Source organism: Myotis yumanensis, unplaced genomic scaffold (assembly GCF_028538775.1).
Source record: "Myotis yumanensis isolate MYYU_CA2020_CCGP unplaced genomic scaffold, mMyoYum1.0.hap1 SCAF_2, whole genome shotgun sequence".
In the NCBI taxonomy this organism is placed as follows: Eukaryota; Metazoa; Chordata; class Mammalia; order Chiroptera; family Vespertilionidae; genus Myotis; species Myotis yumanensis.
Genome location: NW_027223753.1, coordinates 162445527 through 162467235, shown reverse-complemented (window position 1 = coordinate 162467235; position 21709 = coordinate 162445527). Strand labels below are relative to the sequence as shown.

The 21709-nt window shown below is 43.6% G+C and overlaps 1 protein-coding gene across 2 annotated transcripts; it reads left to right on the top strand.

Annotated features, from left to right (window-relative positions):
- The first annotated feature begins 19694 nt into the window (after nt 1-19694).
- LOC139002192 (polyribonucleotide 5'-hydroxyl-kinase Clp1-like) lies at nt 19695-20972 on the top strand. 2 transcript variants are annotated; one of them, XM_070403585.1, is made up of 2 exons: nt 19695-20108; nt 20301-20972. In XM_070403585.1, the coding sequence occupies exons 1-2, from the start codon at nt 19695-19697 to the stop codon at nt 20970-20972; spliced, it is 1086 nt and encodes a 361-aa protein (XP_070259686.1). The 2 variants fall into 2 exon arrangements, with proteins under 2 accessions (XP_070259686.1, XP_070259685.1); XM_070403584.1 differs by having other exon boundaries at nt 19695-20972.
- Nucleotides 20973-21709: the final 737 nt, after the last annotated feature.

Below are 21709 nucleotides of genomic sequence, written 5' to 3'. Positions count from 1 at the left end.
AGGGGTTGCCCACCCCTGGGTTAGGGCCTATCTGAATTCTTGAGTTGTGTCATGACTTGTCTGACATCTGAAATGATGTGACATATGGCAATTGGAAACAAATACACACAAATAACTTCCATGACTGGATATTTTCCTTCTAAAGAAAAAGTAACCTATTATTGATGCTGTTTCTTTAAACTGGAGGGAGTCAACATTTAGCCTGAGTGGATCCTCACAAGCTCTTCTAACAACTCAGATAAAACACCTAGATGGTGTCTAGTAAGATACACAATGTCTCAGAAATTCTGGGGAACATATTCTCATGTTTCAGAGCAGCAGGAAGCAGGTATGGGAGTGGAGTCTGTTGAAATGGGTGTCAGTCTGCAAGGAATTGCACTACTGTACTTGAAGAGAAGTTTAAATGTTCTCAACATGTGCCACCACCCAAAGCCGCAGAGTGTGAAATGTGTGTGTCCGGTCACTCATTCATCTAGTCATTTATTTAACAAGTGTTTACTGAGAGCCAGCTCTGTGTCCACAGCGACTGTATGGAAGGTGGGAAGCAGCTGGCCTGGGGTCTCACTCCGTAGGAGGGAAATCGTACGTTTTCACTCATCTCCTCCCGAGAGGCAGGGTGGGCCAGGGGGCCGGTCAGGCACATGGAGCATCACCTTGATGTTTTCTTTTGTGAGCTCCCAGCAACCTTCACCTTTGGAAACGAAATTACAGATGATCTCACCAACATGGCTGGGACTGAGGCCACTCGAACCCAGGCTTGCTCAACTTCCCTATCTCCATACTAAAATGTCTCTATATCTTCACTAATTTTCTCCTTCCCTCTTTTTTTTAAAAAATATATGTTTACTGATTTCAGAGAGGACAGAAGAGGGAGAGAGAGAGAGAGATAGAAACATTAATGATGAGAGAGAATCATTGATTGGCTGCCTCCTGCACACCCCACACTGGGGATCGAGTCTGCAACCTGGGCATGTGCCCTGACACCGGGAATCAAACCATGACTTCCTGGCTCATAGGTTGATGCTCAACCACTGAGCCATGCTGGCCGGGCTCTCCTTCCCTCTTGTTTCGGAGAAAGAAGTGTCCAAGGCTGACCTCTCCAACTGTCCTCACCTTCTCCAGCATTTGGTCTTTCTTTTCCCTCTTCATTTTTTCCCATTTCCACAAACATACCTAGTTCTCCCTGTCTTGTGCAGACCATCTCTCTATTCTGCTATTCCTCAAACTACCATAATTTTTCTCTATTTCCAGTGACCAACCGTCTCAGCTGGTACTTCCTCCTCTCTATTCACTCCATCCTCTCTCTGCAAGCTCCATACAGCCCACTAGATGAAATTAACATCAAAGGTGACCATTGACCTCTGTGTAAAGAGGTGTATTCCAATATCTGTCATTTGTCATTTTTTTTCTTCCTTTAGAAATAAAACCCATCAGTTTTAGCTGATTACCAGACTGCCCAGCTAAAGGGGGCATCTCCCAGTTCCCTTGCAGCTATGTGCTGCTATATATATAGAACTTCTGGGCCATCCTCTTAACAGGTAGGGGCATGCTCTCCACTTTTGCTTTTTAACTCTGTACTGGCTAGACTGTGGAGGGACCACAGGAGCAGTAATTTTAGACCTGAGATAGAAACCTCGTGCTCACGGTGGTAGAGCAATAAGACAGGAGGACGAGTCCTCAGCAAGATGTCATGACCACATTAGCCCTGAACTGTTAATGCTGGACTGTTATGTGAGGGGGAATATACTTCTCGCTGTTATTTTGGGCTTTCTTACAGCAGTCAAATCTGTGTCCCTATAGAATAACCCACATCACCCTAGCCAGTGTGGTTCAGTGGATAGAGCATTGGCCTGCAGACCCAAGTGTCCTGGGTTCCATTCCAGTCAAGGGCATGTACCTTGGTTCAGGCTCCTCCCCGGCCTGGGTCCTGGTCAGGGCGCTTGCAGGAGGCAACCAATCGATGTGTTTATCTCACATTGATATTTCTCTTTGTCTTCTCCTCTCTTGTCCACACTCTCTCAAAATCAATGGAAAAATATCCTCGGGTGAGAATTAAAAAAAAAAAAAAAAGAATAAGCCACATCTTCATCAACACAAGTTTCAGAATGTCACTTCCAGGGCCCATTTCTCAGCCGCCCCCCCCCCCCCCCCCCCGCCCCTTCTGGGCCTCTCTGCATCACTGGGCATGTGCATAGCCCTTCTTCTGGAAGCTTTCTCCTCCTTCAGCTCCCCTGCTACTGCACAGGCCTGATCCCTTCCTATCTCTTTGATTGTCCCTTCTTGTCTACCTCAGTGCCTTTTCCTCCTCTAACCCTCCTTTATTCTTGGCTATTCTCACTGACTTGCTCCTCCCCATTGAGTGCCCTCCATTGGTGAGCTGATCACAATTCACAACTTCAGTCCTTTCTTTAGACCTTACGAGCACGGCCTGGGCCCGCCTCCTGGACGGGCCAGATGCCTACAGAGCAGTATGGCGTGAGAGTTAAGAGCATGGACTCTGGAGCCAAACTGTCCTGTTCGAATCCCAGCTCGGCCAGCTAATCACTGTGGGATCTTGGGAAAGTTATTTAACCTCTCTCTGCCTCAGTTTCTTCATGGACGAAAGACAGAGAAGACCATCTCAAAGGGCTGTTGTGAGCATTAAACGGGTGATAGATATGGAGCAGTGAGAGCAGAGCCTGGCACCTAGACGGAGCTACGGAGTGTTAACGCTCGGGGTTGTTGGCATCTACACCTGAGGACACGGGTCCCAGGCCCTGACCCAGTCGTGCTGGCCCAGACATTACATCAGAGTCACAGTCTCTTCGTTGTCGTGCTTTGGTGGCTGGAAATGTGATCGGATTTCCCTGCCGCCTGGACTCCTGCTCTCCTCCCTGCTCTGGTCTCTGGCAATTACAAAACAGTTTTATTCCCCTTTGAGTCAGTGACGTTCGGACACCAATCTCCACTCCCGACCCTTTACCGGGCTGGGTGGTCAGTTTTCTATTTTTTTAAAAATATATTTTATTGATTTTTTACAGAGAGGAAGGGAGAGGGATAGAGAGTTAGAAACATCGATGAGAGAGAAGCATAGATCAGCTGCCTCCGGCACACCCTCTACTGGGGATGTGCCCGCAACCAACGTACATGCCCTTGACCAGAATCGAACCTGGGACCCTTTAGTCCGCAGTCCGACGCTCTATCCAGTGAGCCAAACCAGCTAGGGCAAGGGTGGTCAGTTTTCATCTGGCTTCACACACATCAGCCCAGGGGAGTGTTGCACAGCAATTGTTACTGAAAGGCAGGTCCCTGCCATCTAGCGCTGGTCCTTTATGCTCTTCAGGTCTCATGACTGATGCAGTTTTGGGGAAATAAGTCTATATGCCCCGCTTCTGGACAAACAAACACACACACAAAACAAAAACCAAGCATGAGGCTAAAAGAAATCAAATAGATTCTTGTCTCTCTCTCTAAGAGCTTGACTCCCTTCATGACAACAAGCCAGCTCCTCCAACATTGGCCGTGGAGGAAGGCTCCAAATAGTGCGTGGGAAATACTCAAACCACGCATTTATTTATGGTTTACCTGAAATCTAACTGGGGATCCTGTACTTTCTCTGGCAAACAAACTAGGAGAGCAAGAAGAAGTGGTCGGGGTGATGGCTTCTACGTGAGAAGAAGGGGGAAGAAACTACGAACCGTGCGGGCAGGGCAATGTCCACTGGGTGACACACACAGGATTCTTGTGGACAGATGATTCTAGTACGTGAAGCGGAACGCTCTTGCTGGGTTTGAGTGGAAGCTGTGCCATCAGGGGCTGGTGGTTTTGTTTTTCCTTCCTTTTCTGCTTCGGAGAGCGTGCCTGATGGAGGTCTCTATCTCCCCACCGTCCTCAGAGAGCGAGGCTCTTCGCTCCAATCCAGATCTGTTTGTTCTTTTGAGGGCCTTCTGAGAAACAGAACATGGAGGGGAAAAAGAAGAGAGATGCGGTGAAACGCCTAAAGTGTAACCTAATCTGAGCCAAATGTAGCCCACAGCATCCTAAAAATGAGGCACGTGGGCACCGCCAGCCTCTAATTACACTGAGAGGATGACGCAGATTGGCTGCCGCTCAGGGTTGCTAGAGAGTGTACCAAACCAGACGTTCTTCTTACGGGAAATGGGGGGCGGTCACTTTGGAGATGGTAGGGTGGAGAGAAGGCGTGTGTTTAATTCTTGACGGTAGGAACACGTTGTCTATCCTAGCCTACCTAATACATTTCTTTTTGCGTGAGATGTAAGCCATCCAAAATAGTCTGTATGTTGTAAAACCAAATCAAAACAGAAAAGCTCACTGGTTATTAGGGAAAATGCAAATTAAAAACACAAGAAGATACCGCTACCTTGCCTTCTAGAAAGACTAAAATTAAATTACAGAAAAACAAACAAAAAAAACAAAACGAAAACTGACAACACCACATGCCAGCCGGGTTGTAGATCAACAAGGCAAAAGGATACAGTTACTTTGGAAAACGGTTTGGCAGTTCCTTACAAAGTTAAACATACACTTACCCTGATACCCAGAGACCTCATTCCAGTGTTACATTTGTTTATTCCAAGAGAAGTAAAAGCACACAAAGACTTGTATGCTAATGTTTGTAGCAGCTGTAATAGCCAAAACACTGAGGCAACCAACAGTTCGTCAAGTGGTGCGTGGATAAACAAACCGTGGTGCCTCCAAACAATGGAGTACTGCTCAGCAATGAAAAGGAACAAGGATACGGAGGCATGCAAGAACACAGTCAGATCACAGAAGCACTATGTAAACGAAAGAAGTCAGACTCAAAGGCTACATGCTCTATGATTCCGTTTACATGAAATTTTGGAAAAGGGGGGAAAAAAAAAGATACAGAAAGTAAATCAGAGGGGTGGGGATTTTCCACAAAGGGATATGAAGGAGATGAAACTGTTCCATACCCTGATGGGGGTGGTGATTACACCATTGTGTATATTTGTCAACACTCATTGAACTGTACATTCCTCTCCTCCCCCCACTTAAAACCCCTGAGATTTCAGTGAGACTGTCCCAGAGAAAAACCCACATGGGCCCCTCGAAAATACTAAAGATCCAGAGAAGCTGTGTGGGTAGTTGGAGCACTGACTTAATTGGAGCATTTGGGTGTTGGGTGAATCCTCAGAAGTGAATTCTACATGAAGCTCATATGAAGAAATACATGTGCACATGGACATTGAAACACAAGAATAAAATGATAAAGTTTCATGATAATTACTTATGTCAAAATGTGTGTTTTCCCTCCTATGCAGTCACCCTGAGAAGCTTCCTGCTTGGCCAGAGGTGCCTCATCCCCAGGACAACGCTGGGGCTGCCCTGGGAGACGCCTCTGCTCTGAAATCTTCACGTGGGGCAAGTCTCCGCCTTTTGGAGATAGTTAGCAGTTACCAAGGATGGTGAGCAGGTGGGCAACCAAACTAGCTGATTATGTTATTTTTTTTTTTCTTTCTCAAAAAGAAGATGTAACCATGATGTAATAAGATGGCTTTTTCTCTGCATTATATTGAATGACGATTGTGTGTTTGGTGGTCTCTTTAAACAAATCATATAACAATAATACTGGCTACCAGTTAGTCCCTGAGAGCTTATTATGTGCCTTGTAGAATGAGATATTCATCTTGTTGAGGCACCATAAGAACTCTGAGATCTATCACCATGTATACAAATGAACTCAAAATGAATCAATGACCTCAATATAAGGGCTAAGACTATTAGTTTTATAGCTAAAACGCTTAGAAAACATAGGTATAAATCCTTGCGACCTTGGATTAGGCAGTGTGCTGTTTTTTTACATATAACACCAAAAGCACAAGCAATACAAAAATAGATAAATTGGACTTCATCAAAATTAAAAGCTTTTGTGCATCATGGGATACTAAGAAAGTGAAAAGACAATCCACAGAATGGGAGAAGATATTTACAAATCACATACCTGATAAGATAGTAATATCCAGAATATATAAAGATCTCTTTCAATGCAACAATAAAAAGACAAATAATCTGATTTTAAAATAGCCAAAGGAAATACACACTTCTCCAAAGGAGATATACCAACGCCATTAAGCTTATGAAAAGACTAGAGGCTGCCGAAACCGGTTTGGCTCAGTGGATAGAGCGTCGGCCTGCGGACTGAAAGGTCCAGGTTCGATTCCGGTCAAGGGCATGTACCTGGGTTGCGGGCACATCCCCAGTAGGAGATGTGCAGGAGGCAGCTGATCGATGTTTCTCTCTCATCGATGTTTCTAACTCTCTATCTCTCTCCCTTCCTCTCTGTAAAAAATCAATAAAATATATTAAAAAAAAAAAAGACTAGAGGCTCAGTGCACGAATTCGTGCGCCGGTCGGGTCCCTCAGCATGGCCTGCAGGGATTGGGCCAAAACTGGTAGTCCAATGCCGTCTGCTGCTCCTGCCTGCCGCTCCCGCTCATCCTGGCCCTGCTGCACTTGCTGCGGGCTCATACCCAGTCAGTCCCGATTGGGAGAGGCTCGTGTTGCTGCAGCAGCACTCACCAGCTATGAGCCCTGCATCTGGCGCTGGTCAGTCAGCTGAGCAGTGCTTGCTGTGGGAGTGCACTGACCACCAGGGGGCAGCTCCTGCATTGAGCGTCTGCCCCCTGGTAGTCAGTGCATGTCATAGCGACCAGTCATTCTGTTGCTTAGGCTTTTATATATATAGATGCTCAACATCATAGCCATCAGGGACATACCAATCAAAACCACATTGAGATACTACTTTGCATCCACTAGGATGACTGTGATAAAAAGACAGACAATACCAAGTGTTGAAAACGATGTGGAGAAACTGGAACCCTCATACATTGCTGATGGGAATGTAAGATGGTGCAGCTGCTGTAGAAAGAAGTTTGGCAAAAAGTTAAACATAGAGTTACTCTATGACTCAGCAATTCTACTCCTAGATATATACCCCCCCAAAATAAAAATATTCCCACAACAAAATCTTGTACCAAAATGTTCATAGCAATCTATATATATATGTAAGGTTAATATGCAAAGTGTCCCCTCGGGAGTTTGACTGGAGACCGGGAGTTTGATTGTTTGCTATGACGTGTGCTGACCACCAGGGGGTGAGGTGGAATGAAGGAAGGCCCCGGCTGGCAGCCAAAAGGTCCCAATCGGCCCTGATCGCTGGCCAGGCCTGGGGACCCTAGTGGTATACATATTTTTCATGAGCAGATCTATTCCAAGGACAATGACAGCCCAACAAATTTGAACCAACCATCCCAGAAATTACCCTACTCAGGTCTTTCTAAACCATTTTTCATTTCTATTCTCACCAAAAATCAAGCCAAAATCTTATAAACTTTGCAATTACTGTAATTAATCCACTTAACTGAGAAAGAAAATTCAACAAAAGGGTAATCAAATTCTTAAAAGATAATTGACCAAAGTGAGTAAAATAAAGCCAACTACTGAAAATGTTCACCTTCCCTTGACCTTTTCAAATCACTTAACCATGAAACATTCATTTTCCAAGACACCAACTGTCCACCCATGTTAGAAGGAAGGCCCCAGCCGACAGCCAGGGAGGGAAGGCCCTGGCTGGCAGCCAGGAGGCACTGATCGGCCCTGATCACTGGCCAGGCCTAGGGACCCTACCTGTGCACGAATTTCATGCACTGGGCCTCTAGTAATATTCATAATAGCAAAAACACGGAAACAACCCAGATGTCTACCAGCTGATGGATGGATAAATTGTGTACACTCATCCAATGAACTATTATTCAGCCATAAAAAGGAATAAAATACTGGTATAACATGGATGAACCTTGAAAATATTGTATGATTTTACTTATATGAAATGTTCAGAATTGTCAAATCCGTAGAGGCAGAAAGTAGATTAGTGGTCACCAGGGTCTGGGAAAAAGGTAGAATGAGGAGTGACTGTTATGGGTATGGGGTTTCTTTATGGGGTAGTGAAATGTTCTGGATTAAATAGCGGTGATGGTTTTTCAACTTTGTGAATATACTGAAAAACACTAATTGTACACTTTAAAAGGGTGAATTTTGTGGTGAGCGAATTATATCTCAATTTAAAAAAAGGAACTTTGTGAGGTACTTACTATTATTATCTCTAATTTACATAAAAGAAAACTCATGTTCAGCGACAAGTTATTCTAAGTAGCTGAATAGTGTGTGAAAATTCCCCTTTGTACCTCCAAGCTCTTAGCAGTTTTGTGTATTTCCTTCTTGTCCTTTTTAAAATGCAATCATGTGTGTGAGTGTGTGTGTGTGTGTGTGTGATAGATATAATGTAAATCATATTATGCCTATTGTGCTATACCTTGCTGGCTGTTTTAATTTTATGGTTTTTTTTTTGTGTTTTTTTTTATATTTTATTGATTTTCCACAGAGAGGAAGAGAGAGGGATAGAGAGCTAGAAACATCGACCAGCTGCCTCCTGCACACCCCCCACTGGGGATGTGCCCGCAACCAAGGTACATTCCCTTGACCGGAATCGAACCTGGGACCCTTCAGTCCGCAGGCCGACGCTCTATCCACTGAGCCAAACCGGTTTGGCATTAATTTTATGTTTTAAAAAAGTTTTTTTTTTTTATTTCAGAGAGGAAGGGAGAAGGAGAGAGAAATACAAATGATGAAAGAGAATCATTGGTTGACTGCCTCCTGCATGCCCCACACCAGGGATTGAGCCCACAACCCAGGCATGTGCCTTGACCGAGAATCAAACCATTACCTCCTGATTCATAGGTTGATGCTCAACCACTGAGTCATGCCAGCTGGGCTGATCATCCATTTCACGCTTCTCTTATGTTCTAAATCGTGAATTTCCTGGTTGTCACACTAGTTGCACTGAATGTCAAAGAAACATTTTGCAATAGGAAACAACATTATTGTTATATATTCTCTTGTTAAATATATCATACTAGTGGCCCGGTGCACGAAATTCATGCACATTGAAAGGGAATTAATTAGAGGATGTGAGCATGAGGCAGTCTGCGTTTCTGAAATTCAATGACATGAATTTTAGCTATTACTTTGCCAAATAAATGGAATTTACAGATATCATTTAAAAGAGCATTCAGCTTAATATTAAAAACTCTGGCTACCAAATTAGTTCTGTTTTCAACTTTTTGCCAGCATTGTAAATTGTTTGCAATATCTGCCCATTTGGGGTTGCATGTCATAGTTATGAATAAATCGGGCTTGCCATACTTCGTTACGATTGCTGTAGCATCCTGTAATCGCTGCTGCATATTTCTGGGACCACCCTCAAAAGATTATGGAAGTATTATCATTTTACCAATCGGCACATTGTCATTTTCAGATTTTGATTTGAGATAATCCATCAAACCATTATATTTTTCAACTCTCAACTTAGATTGGTTTGCTTTGATGAAATTTATCCGATTTGCCTCCATTTTTGAATATGAATCCATGATAAACTGTTGAGTTAATTTTCCTGCATTTAAAATAGGATTGACCCTGGCCGGTTTGGCTCAGTGGATAGAGTGTCGGCCTGCAGACTCAAGGGTCCCAGGTTCGATTCCGGTCAAGGGCATGTACCTTGGTTGCGGGCACATCTCCAGTAGGGGGTGTGCAGGAGGCAGCTGATTGATGTTTCTCCCTCATCAATGTTTCTAACTCTCTATCCCTCTTTCTTCCTCTCTGTAAAAAATCAATAAAATATATTTTAAAATAGGATTGAACATGTCCACACAGAAAGATGAAATCCATAATACTGCATTTGTGTGACTCGTGTCCTTACATTTTGTCTAGTATTATTGTCGATTACACTGTTGTCTCTGAGTCTTAATGCAATATCTGTTTCCCAGCCTTTTTCACCATGTGGAAAAAGAATAGGATATGTCATTGCATCTAATGTAGGAGACAGGATATTGATTTGTTTCATTTTAGTGGCATTTGCATTGTTGGGATCTAGTTTACAATGAATGAGCAAATCCCTTTCAAAAGGAGGTTCTCCATCTTCGTTTCTGAATATGACAGCGACCTCGGTTACACGGGGAGAATTATATCTACCTGGGTCACTGTTACAATCGTATTTAATTGCCATTGCTACTTCTGTGGGAGCAATACCTTTTGCTGCTGCTTCAGATTGGGCTTCCTTTTCTACGTGATGTAGCATCTTGTACAATTTTGTTAATTCATTTATTTCATGCATGAGGTTGTTGATGTTGATCATGAGTCTTTCTGAGCAGCCCTGATTTTCTGGCATTGCTAATCTTTTACTTGTAGCTTTGGCTGTATCCAAAATATAGAGTTGAGCAAACTTCCGAGAAACACCATCCGAAGGATGTAAAGTTCCAGTACGGTCATAAACTTGTCCATGTATTCTAAAACAGTATGGCCCATATCCTGATGGTGATGCAATATTTGCACCCATGGAAGCAAAAGCAAAAGAACTATTTATGGAACGAATAATTTCCATGAAATTTTTACTGTCAGAATCTTCATTGGTCATTAATCTTTTTAATTATGCCGGGTAATCTGGAAAATGTATATCATTTGGACAGACTTTCCCTTTGCTACAACATTGAGTAAGTTTCCCATCGGATGGTTTTTCATCAGAGAAATTTAGTGATAGGCAAAATTCACATCGAACAGTCATTCCACTACAACTATGTTCAGGAATTGCATCCTCATGTACTCCATTTTTGCTGAGAAGGCAGTTTCTGCCAGAATTGGTAGTACTTGTTTATGACTGTTCTCTAGACATATTTTGTCGTTGCCACCACCTTCTTTCAACTTCAAAGGCACGTTGGTCTTTAGACATTTTCTGTCGATGATGCCGGTGCTTTTTGGCATCAGAGCGACATTTTTCCAATAGCTGGTCTTCAGATACATCCTGTTGCAGGTGCCGCCTTCTTTCAAGCTCTTCAGTCATTTCTGTTGATAACGCCGGCATCTTTCGGCTGCAGAGCTACGTTGTATCAACAGTTGTTCTTTAGACATAGTCCCACCTCTCTACCGTCACGGTCTGAGATGCAGGTGAATGAGAGTCCTGGCTGTCAGGCCGCTGAGAGCTGTCTGACCAATGGCTGATTCTGGCTGATTCTGTGGGGGTGGGACTTCCTCCTTGCTGCTGTCAGTTTCCACAGCTGTGATGAGGAAGCTGGGGTGACAGAGGGAGCCATGCCCTCCAAGCTGTCCTCTCTCTCGCTCTGCTCTATGCCCAGCAGCCTCCTGCTCTGCCAAGTCTTCCAAACCTCCCGCTCTCCGCCTGCTCTCCCGCTCTGCTCTCCGCTAGTGAAGGTCCCGGGAGCCCACGGGCATGGCTAGGCGGGGCCAGCCTCACCTTCTGGGGCCAGCAATGGTCCTGGGAGCCCCATGGCTGCCGTTCCCGCCCAGGGCGCTTGACACCTGCATATGCAAATTAACTCGCCATCTTTGCCAGGTTAATTTGCATACTCGTGCCTGATTGGCTGGTGGGCGTGGCTTGTGGGCATCATGGAGGGATGGTCCATTTGCATCTTTCTCTTTTATTAGTATAGATTATTTGTGTATATGTAGGTCTAGGCATAACATGCGAAGCTGCATAAATAACCAGTCCTTTACATTGGCAACCTGATGGGCTCTGATAAATTGTCTGCAAAGAGAGCTGCCAATCATTCTTTCCATTCTTGTCCACTTATGCCATTTCTCCCATCAAGAGGTAGAATCTCCCTCAACTAAATGTGATTTCTGCTTTTCCTTGATCCCCATCACACTAGGCCTCTCCTATGACACCAAATTAGCTCTGTCATGTACTACTACTCAACAGAAATCTTCTTAAGGACAGATATGTCATAATTATTGATTTTCCTTTGGAGTCTAGCACACAGAAGGTTCATTAAATATGTTTGTTTGTTTGTTTTTACGGAAATAGGAGTTTGACATCAGTCTCAAGGGCTTTTGGTGTTTATAAGCTGAATTTCAAGGGAATCCTAGAGCTAGAAGATTCTTTGTGTTTCATTAAACAACTAACCAAGAGAGGAAACATAGTTTAAGAGGAAAGAGTATGGATTCTGTAGCCAGGTTGCCTGGGGTTGAGTCCTGGCTCTACCACATACTAGTATGATGTAACCTTGAGCAGGTTACTCCATTTATCTCTGCCTCATCTGTAAAATAAGAATAATTAAATTGCCTACCTTAGAGTGTTATTAAGAAAAAATAAATGAGTTGATATTTGTAGAGTACTTAGCTCAGGGCCCGACACATAATAAATTAACATAATATTTTTTAAAAAGAAGTGTAGGCTGTTTCTCTCCACTTGAATCTGGGGTGACCTTATGACTTGCTTTGATTAAGAGAGTGTGGCAGAGGTGACTGGGGGTTCAGGGCCTGGGCATTAGGCCTGGCAACTTCTGCTTTCCTGCTGGGATCCAGACTACAGACTGATGAGGAACCATATGGAGAGAGAGGGCTCAGCCTCCGAGCCATCCCTCAAAGGCCCAAACATGTGAATGAGGTCGTCTTAGACCCTCCATCATGACTGCAGTCTTATGAATGAGCTGGGCCAGACTAGTAGAAGAACCAGCTATTCAATCCACAGAAATAAATGGTGAGAAATAAAAGATCAATATGTTAAGCCACTAAGTTTTGAGGTGATTTGTTATGTAGCAAAAGATGACTAAAACGTAAATGTTACTGGAGTTGCTAATAGTTTTATCTTTATAAAAATAGTGAATAGAGCCCTGGCTGGTTTGGCTCAGTGGATAGAGCATCGTCCTGTGGAATGAAGGGTCCCGGGTTCGGTTCTGGTCAAGGGCACATGCCCAGGTTGCAGGCTCGATCCCCAGTGGGGAGTATGCAGGAGGCAGCTGATCAATGCTTCTCTCTCATTATTGATGTTTCTATCTCTCTCTCCCTCTCCCTCTCAGAAATCAATTTAAAAAATTTTTTAAAAAAGTGAATAGAATTTAAATTGTCAAAAAATTTAAACATTCAACTTTAAGAAATTTTGATCCAAATTATTGATATTAATTAGTATTAGTATTTTCCTTTTTAATTTTAATGGTTTTGAATAGTTTATATTTGATCTTAACCAAAAGGCTGAGAAGCGATGGTTTTGAATAGTTTAGAAGAAAAATAACTTTAACATTTTTACATTAGTTTGATTTATGTTTTTATAAAAATTTATTTAAAAGTTTGTATACGTTGAATAGTTACATTTATTTTTAACTCTGAGTAATCATTACTGTCAATTGAATACAAATTATGTGAAAATCTTCATTAGAACAACATTATTGAAAATTTTGCTGAAACAAAAATAAATTTTATGGAGGAAATAAACAGCAATTCATGAATTATGTATATATTGCATGACCCATCCCAATCACCAACCCATCAACAGAACTCCCAAATTGTCTTTGGCATTTTGCCAACTTTCAGTCATATGAAACCATTGCATTACACATATTTAAAATTTCTTATCATTACAAACATGTATTTGTCAAGGTAAAAGGAGATAGTGTATTTTATTTAACAATAAGTTAGTTTGATTTATAGCTTTTAAATATTTAGTTCCTTGGTATGTGCTAATCTATACTCCTGCCCAAGCCCTGCAAATGTTATGATCTTTCCTTCAACCATTTGACACATATATTTATTTACCTATTAGTCAGCTCCACCTATTTGCCTACAAGAATTTCAGAATCAGCTTGTCCACAACTAAATTCATCATCTTTCTCTACCAAACCTTTCCTCTTTTTTTTAAAAAATTTATTTTATTGTTTAAAGTATTACAAATAGTAGTACATATGTCTTCTTTTTTTCTCCATTGACCTTCCCCCGCCTCCCCTCCCCCCCCGCCCCCCGCCCTCCCGCACATCCCCTTCCCCCCCCTCCCCCCATTTCTTCAAACCTCTTTCCTCTTCTGGTGACTTCTCTGGAAAGCACCCTCGGTTTCCTCACCTAGTTACTCTCCCTTAACTTTCTACACGATTCTCCCATCAGTCCTCCTCCCTCATGTTTACCAAACCTGCCAGAGTTTGGGCCATGAGAGGCAGTATCACCCGGAGCAGTGCTCCTCAAACTTCAGGTGCTTTGGCGTTACCTGGCCCGCAGGGCATGTTAAAACACGGGTTACTGGGCTCCTCCCCCAGAGTTTCTGCTTCAGTAGGTCTGGGCTTGGACCTGATAACCTGCATTTCTAACAAGTTCCTCGGTGATGCTGCTGCTGCTGGTCCAGGACTGCACTTTGGAATCTACAGGCAAAGAGGCTGACATCAGATGTTACTCCTCTTGTTTACTCTGGGACCTCAGGCAAGTTTCTTAGTTTCTCAGCTTGTTTCCATCTATAGAACAGTGATCCACCTTTGAGAGTTGAATTCAGTGAGCTAATCCAGGTAAAGCACTTAATATAAAAAGCCTGGACAGTAAGGGTTTGATAAATGGTAGCTGCTTGGTGACTCATCATGTTTCTCCTGGATTTATAGAACCATCTGAGTGATTCCCCTCTATCTCTGACCACAATCTCTTCCTTTCTATTCATGCCTACCCAGTAACATTTGAACACATTAAGTCTCTTCCAATTTAAAAAAAAAAACCCTAGTTTGGCTTTGACTCTATGCCTTCCTCTAGCCACCCTATCTCAATCCTCTTCTTCATATCTGAGCATCTTGAAAGAACTGTCTAAGATTGCTGTCTCTACTTCTTCTGTTTTAACTCACTCTTCAGTCCATCGTCGTCGTCTGGCCTTTGCTTCCTCAGTCCCCTAAGCCAGCTCCCTCTAAAATAACAAATGGCTTCCCCTCATTGCCAAATCTCCTGGACAGTGGATCGCAATATGACATTTAATGCTGCTGACACATCTTCTGTAGGAGGCAGTTTCAAAAATCCCAGTGATTTCCACCTCCTGGTATTCACTCCCTTTTGTAAAACCCCTCCCCTTCTGTGTGGGCTGGTGACTTTCTTCTAAGGAACAGAATAGGGCGCAAGTGAGATGAGAAGACATGGTACTTCCAAGATAAAGTCATAACAAACTTGCTTGCACTCTTTCTCTGATTATTCCTGCCTGTTTGCTCTGTGAAGCGAGCTCCCCTGCTGTGAGGTGCCCTGTGGAGAGATTCCTAGGAGAAGCACCTGAGCCCCTCTTCCTGACAGTGCTCTGAGATCGAATCCTGCCAACAATTGGAACAGTTTGCCAACAGTTTGGAAGAGGATCACTTCCTAGTCAACCCTTCAGATGAGATGGCAACCTTGGCTGACACCTTGACCGCAGCCTTGTAAGATACTTGGACAGAGAGGGCCCAGCTGAGCAGTGCTCGGATTCCAGAGCCCCCACAGAGAGTGAGAAGACAAATGTGCTTTGCTTTAAGACACTAAGATTTGGGGTAATTGTTACACAGCATAGATAACTAATAGACCTTCTCCCCCTCCCCCCTTTTTTTAGGTCTTCCTTCTTTTTTTCTTTTTTTTAAATTTGACTTTTTTTTTCTAATATATTTTGTTGATTTTTTACAGAGAGGAAGGGAGTGGGATAGAGAGTTAGAAATATCAATGAGAGAGAAACATCGATCAGCTGCCTCCTGCACACTCCCTACTGGGTATGTGCGCACAACCAAGGTACATGCCCTTAGCCAGAATCGAACCCGGGACCCTTGAGTCCGCAGGCTGACGCTCTATCCACTGAGCCAAACCGGTTAGGGCTAGATCTTCCTTCTTAAAACGACTTTTCCATGGACTTCCACAGCTCCTGGTTTTCGCTAATTGTGTCTCCTCCTCTCTCTCCTTCATGGGTTCTTCTGATGTTGCTGCCTCTCACCTTCCATTGTGTCTTTAGATTCTTCTTTTCTTTCTACAGACATTTTCTTGAAAGTGTCACCCCTTCAAATGCCATCTATAATCCAGTGACACTCAGATTTAGTATATCTCCAGCTCTTTTGAGTGCCAGGCCCAGATATTCAACTACCTAACAGTTGTTCTCACCTGAACGTTGGCCATACAGACACAGACTCAGCATGTCCAAAACTGAACTTGTTCTTTCCTACCCTATTCTGCCTCCTCCTGTGTTTTCTGCCTCAGGGAGCCACCAGCCACTCAGTTGCTCAGAGCAGAAACCTAACAGTCACCTGTCATTTCTTTATTCAACAGATATTTATGGAGCACCTAAAGTGTACCAAGAGTGCTCTAGGCTCAGGGAGAGTTTATATTCTTGTGAATAGACAGACAATGAAGATGATAAATAAATTATATTGCATGAGATCTATCTATATCTCTCTTTCTGTATATATTTATATATCTATATCATCTATATTGATAACATGAAATGGCATTGGGAAAAATTGAACAGGCAGACAAATGAATGCCATGGGAGGTGAACTGCAATATTAGACGGTGATGTCAGCATAGGCTTCGTGGAGAAGAAGGCACTTGAAGGAAGCAAGGACTCTGCTATATGAATATTTGGGAAAAGGGCATTTCAGGAAGTGGGGACAGCTAGTTCAAATGCCTTGACCAGAAACTTAACTGGGAGTATGAGGAACAGCAAGCTGGCCAGTGTAGCTGGAACAGAGAGCCCGGGGGAGAGATTACTAGAGATGAGGTCAGTGAGGAACTCAAGCCCAGATCATGTACAGCCTTATTGGCCATTGTAAGGATTTTGGCTTTTACTCTGAGCTCAACAGGGAACCCAAGAAAGGCTGTGGAGTGGAGAAATCATGTGATCACTCTGGTTGCTATATTTAAAATAGGCTATGGAAAAATTATTCCTCTTCTTTTTACCTCTCAGCCCCTGTTTATTTTTATGTCTTAAATATGTCTGGAACCCATCTACTTCTGTTAATTTCTTTTGTCATTACCTAAGTCAAGCCAATGAGAACCCTCATTCATTCATTCAACTAGTACTTATTGAACAGCTACTGTGTTCTAGGCACTATTCCTCTTCTCAGTGCTTGGGACACAGCAGTAAAAAGATAGCCTGTGTGGAGCTTACATTTCTCCCTTGGATTTATTGCTTTTAAAAACTTGCCATCTCCAGCCAATCAATGATTCTCTCTCATCATTAATGTTTCTGTCTCTCTCTCCCTCTCCCTTCCTCTCTGAAATCAATAAAAATATATCTTTAAAAATAAAATAGGGCAATGGAAACTAAAGAGAAAATAAACAAATGGGACTCCATCAAAATAAAAAGCTTTTACACAGCAAAGGGAACCATCAACAAAACAACAAGAAAGCCCACTGCATGGGAGAACATATTTGCAAATGTTATCACCGATAAGGGTTTAATCTCCAACATTTATAGGGAACTCATACAACCTAACAAAAGGAAGATAAACACCCCAATAAAAAAATGGGCAATGGACCTAAATAGATACTTTTCGAAAGAAGACAGAAGAAAGGCCAAAAGACATATGAGAACATGTTCAAAGTCACTAATCATCCGAGAGATGCAAATCAAAATGACAATGCGGTACCATCTCATACCTGTCAGAATGGCTATCATCAACAAATCAACAAACGACAAGTGCTGGAGAGGATGTGGAGAAAAAGGAACCCTTGTGCACTGCTGGTGGGAATGCAGACTGGTGCAGCCACTATGGAAGACAGTATGGAGTTTCCTCAAAAAACTGAAAATGAAACTCCCATTTGACCCAGTGATCCCACTTCTAGGAATATATCCCAAGAAACCAGAAACACCAATCAGAAAGGATATATGCACCCCTATGTTCATAGCAGCACAATTCACCATAGCTAAGATTTGGAAACAGCCTAAGTGCCCATCAGTAGATGAGTGGATTAAAAAACTGTGTTACATCTACACAATGGAATACTATGCTGCAGTAAAAAAGAAGTTCTTACCATTTGCAACAGCATGGATGGAACTGGAGAACATTATGCTAAGTGAAATAAGCCAGTCAGAGAAAGATAAATACCACATGATCTCACTCATTCATGCATAATAAAGACCATTATAAACTTATGAACAAAAACAGATCCAGAGACAGAGAAGCATCGATCAGACCATCAAATGTTAGAGCAGTGGTTCTCAACTTGTGGGTCGCAACCCCTTTGGTGGTTGAACGACCCTTTCACAGGGGTCGCCTAAGACCATCCTGCATATCAGATATTTACAATACGATTCATAACAGTAGCAACATTACAGTTACGAAGTAGCAACGAAAATAATTTTATGGTTGGGTCACAACATGAGGAACTGTATTTAAAGGGCCAGAAGGTTGAGAACCACTGCCTTAGAGGGAAGGTAGAGGAGGGTGGGGGTAAAGGGGAGAGATCAACCAAAGGACTTACATGCAAGCATATAGGCCAGTTATGGCGAACCTATGACATGCGTGTCAGAGATGACACGAGAACTCATTTTTTTGGTTGATTTTTCTTTGTTAAATGGCATTTACATATATAAAATAAATATAAAAAATATAAATCTGGAATGACAGCGTGTGTGGATTGGCGGCTGCCTCTCGGATTGGGTTGTTTGGGACTCGGAAGACTTGTTTGTGATTTTGCCAGCAGGTCAGTCCGAGGCTTAACCCTATATCGGCTCTCCACATCTGTTAAAAGATCAATACAGATTCTTTTTTTCTTTAGACTCAGTATGGCATATCTTCTCAATCTAAGTTCTGTACTATCCACCTTCTTACCCTACTTATTCTCTATAGGGGGGTCTGCAGCACCCTGGTGGAGTCCTATCCATCCCAAGTGTGGGGGTTCTCAATGTGGGGGGGGGGCTTACCTAGGGGAATCCTGTTCCAGTGGTTCACAAAGGTGTGGACGGAGTCGGCGAAGACTAACCACCCTCTTCCTACGGTGGAGTCCTATCCGTCCCAAGAGTGGGGCTTACCTAGGGGAATGGGGGGCTTACCTAGGGGTCCTTGTTTGGGTGCTGATGTGGGGTTGGGCTTCAGACTGACCTGTTGGCAGGGTCACAAGCGGGTATTCTGAGTCTTGAACGGCCCAGTCTAGGGAGTGGCCGCTGATTTGCACGCGCTGTCAGTTAGAAAGTGAAGATGGGGGAATTTGCCGGAAGCCTGTCCACTCTTGCTGCTTGGCGCAGTCACTGCGGGGAGGAGACATCTGCACAGCTTGTGTTTTGGGGGACCTGGCATGTGTGGCATATGTTTGCTCCCCCTCTTAACGCTATGTGTTTTAAACAGGACCACCTCCCCGAGAAAGGTTGTTTCCCCAGGTGAGGATTTTTCCCTGAAGTTAGGGAGGGAATAAAACCCCTTAACTAAGTGCCAGGCGGGTAATTAATCACTTTAACTACGAACAATCACGCTTAAGCTACATAATCTTTACTTAGGATAATCTCCTTCAGTTACTTCCTTGTAGCTTAATAGAACAATAGAGTAACCTTGGAATGGAGATAAGAAACGCCCTAACCTTTGGAATAGAATGGATAGGATTAAAATCAACTGGTATAAATACAGATGTAACAAGACAATCAAGACAGAACTTGGCTGGAGATCCTGGCTAGAGAACCTAGCTAGGCTGCTGATCAACTGAATGCTGTCTCTGTGTCATTCCTTCTTCACTGACTCCGTCCACACCTTTGGGAACCCCTGGACCTGCTGGGGTTGGACCCCAACAATTTTATAAACTACCAACTTTCTAAAAAATTAAATCTATTGCGGGTTGGGGAGGGAGGGCTGCTGAGCAACCATCACTGACAGCAGAGGCCCCAAGGCAGAGGCTCCAGGAACCAGGCAAGCAACTACACAGAAAAGATGGGCAAGGAGACCAATGATGACAAGAAGCCAACAACTAAATTTGAACTAGAGCGAGAAACAGAACTTCGCTTTGAGGTGGAAGCGTCTCAGTCAGTTCAGTTGGAGCTGCTGGCTGGCATGGCCGAAGTCTTTGGCACCGAGCTGACCCAGAACAAGAAATTCATCTTTGATGCTGGTGCCAAGGTAGCTGTTTTCACTTGGCACGGCTGTTCGGTACAGCTGAGTGGCCACACCGAGGTGGCTTATGTCTCCAAGGACACCCCTATGTTGCTTTACCTCAACACTCATACAGCGTTGGAGCAGATGCGGAGGCAGGCGGAGAAGGGAGAAGAGCGAGGCCCCCGGGTGATGGTCGTGGGCCCCACCGATGTGGGCAAATCCACAGTGTGCCGCCTGTTGCTCAACTACGCAGTGCGTTCGGGCCGCCGGCCCACTTATGTGGAGCTGGATGTGGGCCAGGGCTCTGTGTCTATCCCTGGTACCATGGGGGCCCTCTACATTGAGCGGCCGGCAGATGTTGAACAAGGATTCTCCATCCAGGCCCCTCTGGTGTATCATTTTGGCTCCACCACTCCTGGCACCAACATCAAGCTTTATAATAAGATTACATCTCGTCTAGCTGATGTGTTCAACCGAAGGTGTGAAGTGAACCGAAGGGCTTCTGTGAGTGGCTGTGTCATTGACACCTGTGGCTGGGTCAAGGGCTCCGGTTACCAGGCCCTGGTGCATGCAGCTTCAGCCTTTGAGGTCGATGTGGTTGTGGTTCTGGATCAAGAACGACTTTACAATGAACTGAAACGGGACTTGCCTCACTTTGTGCGTACTGTGCTGCTCCCTAAATCAGGGGGTGTGGTGGAGCGCCCCAAGGATTTCCGGCGGGAATGTAGGGATAAGCGTATCCGTGAGTATTTCTATGGATTCCGGGGCTGTTTTTATCCCCATGCCTTCAATGTCAGATTATCAGATGTGAAAATCTACAAAATTGGGGCACCCTCCGTTCCAGACTCCTGTTTGCCTTTGGGCATGTCTCAGGAGGACAATCAGCTGAAGCTAGTACCTGTCACCCCTGGCCGAGATATGGTGCACCACCTCCTGAGTGTCTGCACTGCTGAGGGCACAGAGGAGAACCTCTCTGAGACCAGTGTGGCCGGTTTCATCGTGGTGACGAGTGTGGACCTGGAGCATCAAGTGTTTACTGTTCTCTCTCCAGCCCCCCATCCACTGCCCAAGAACTTCCTTCTCATCATGGATATCCGGTTCATGGATCTTAAATAGAGATCAGGGAGTCTTGCTGCCTGGGGCATGGAGATCTGTGGCCATCACAGAGACAGATGGGCTGAAGAGGGAGAGTCTTCTGAGGCCAGGCTGACCAGTAAATGGTGGACTAGTAAAAAGCATATATTCTACCTCTTAAAACAGGTGGTGGTAACTTAACTACTAATCTTGAGCCAAAAGGAAAACCATGAGACTATGATTGGTTTCTTAGATCACCTAAGGTGCCACTTCAAATTCTCTAAGGCCCTGGAGAATCCCATTTCTTTAACCAGTTACTGTGTGGACTCATTTTTTTAAAAAATCACTGCTTTATATGCTATATATAGTATTTGTTACCTTATTTTTCCAGGATGTACGAGTGTATTAGAAGGACTGTTTACAATAAAATTCAAACTTGGAAAAAAGAAATGTTTAAATCTTTGTTTTACTATGGTTGCAAATATCAAAAAATTTCTATATGTGACATGGCACCAGTTAAGTTAGGGTTTTTCAAAATGCTGACACGCCGAGCTCAAAAGGTTCACCATCACTGATATAGGCCTAACCAATGGATACAGACAAGAGGGGGGTGAGGGCATGAGTGGGGGGGATGGGGGGTAATGTGGGGATAAGGACACATATGTAATAATCAATAAAAATTTTAAAATAAAATAAAAACTTACCATCTCTTAAATAGTGTTATTATTTATTTGGTTACTTATTCATTGTTTCTTCACTTCACCAACATCTATCCTCAG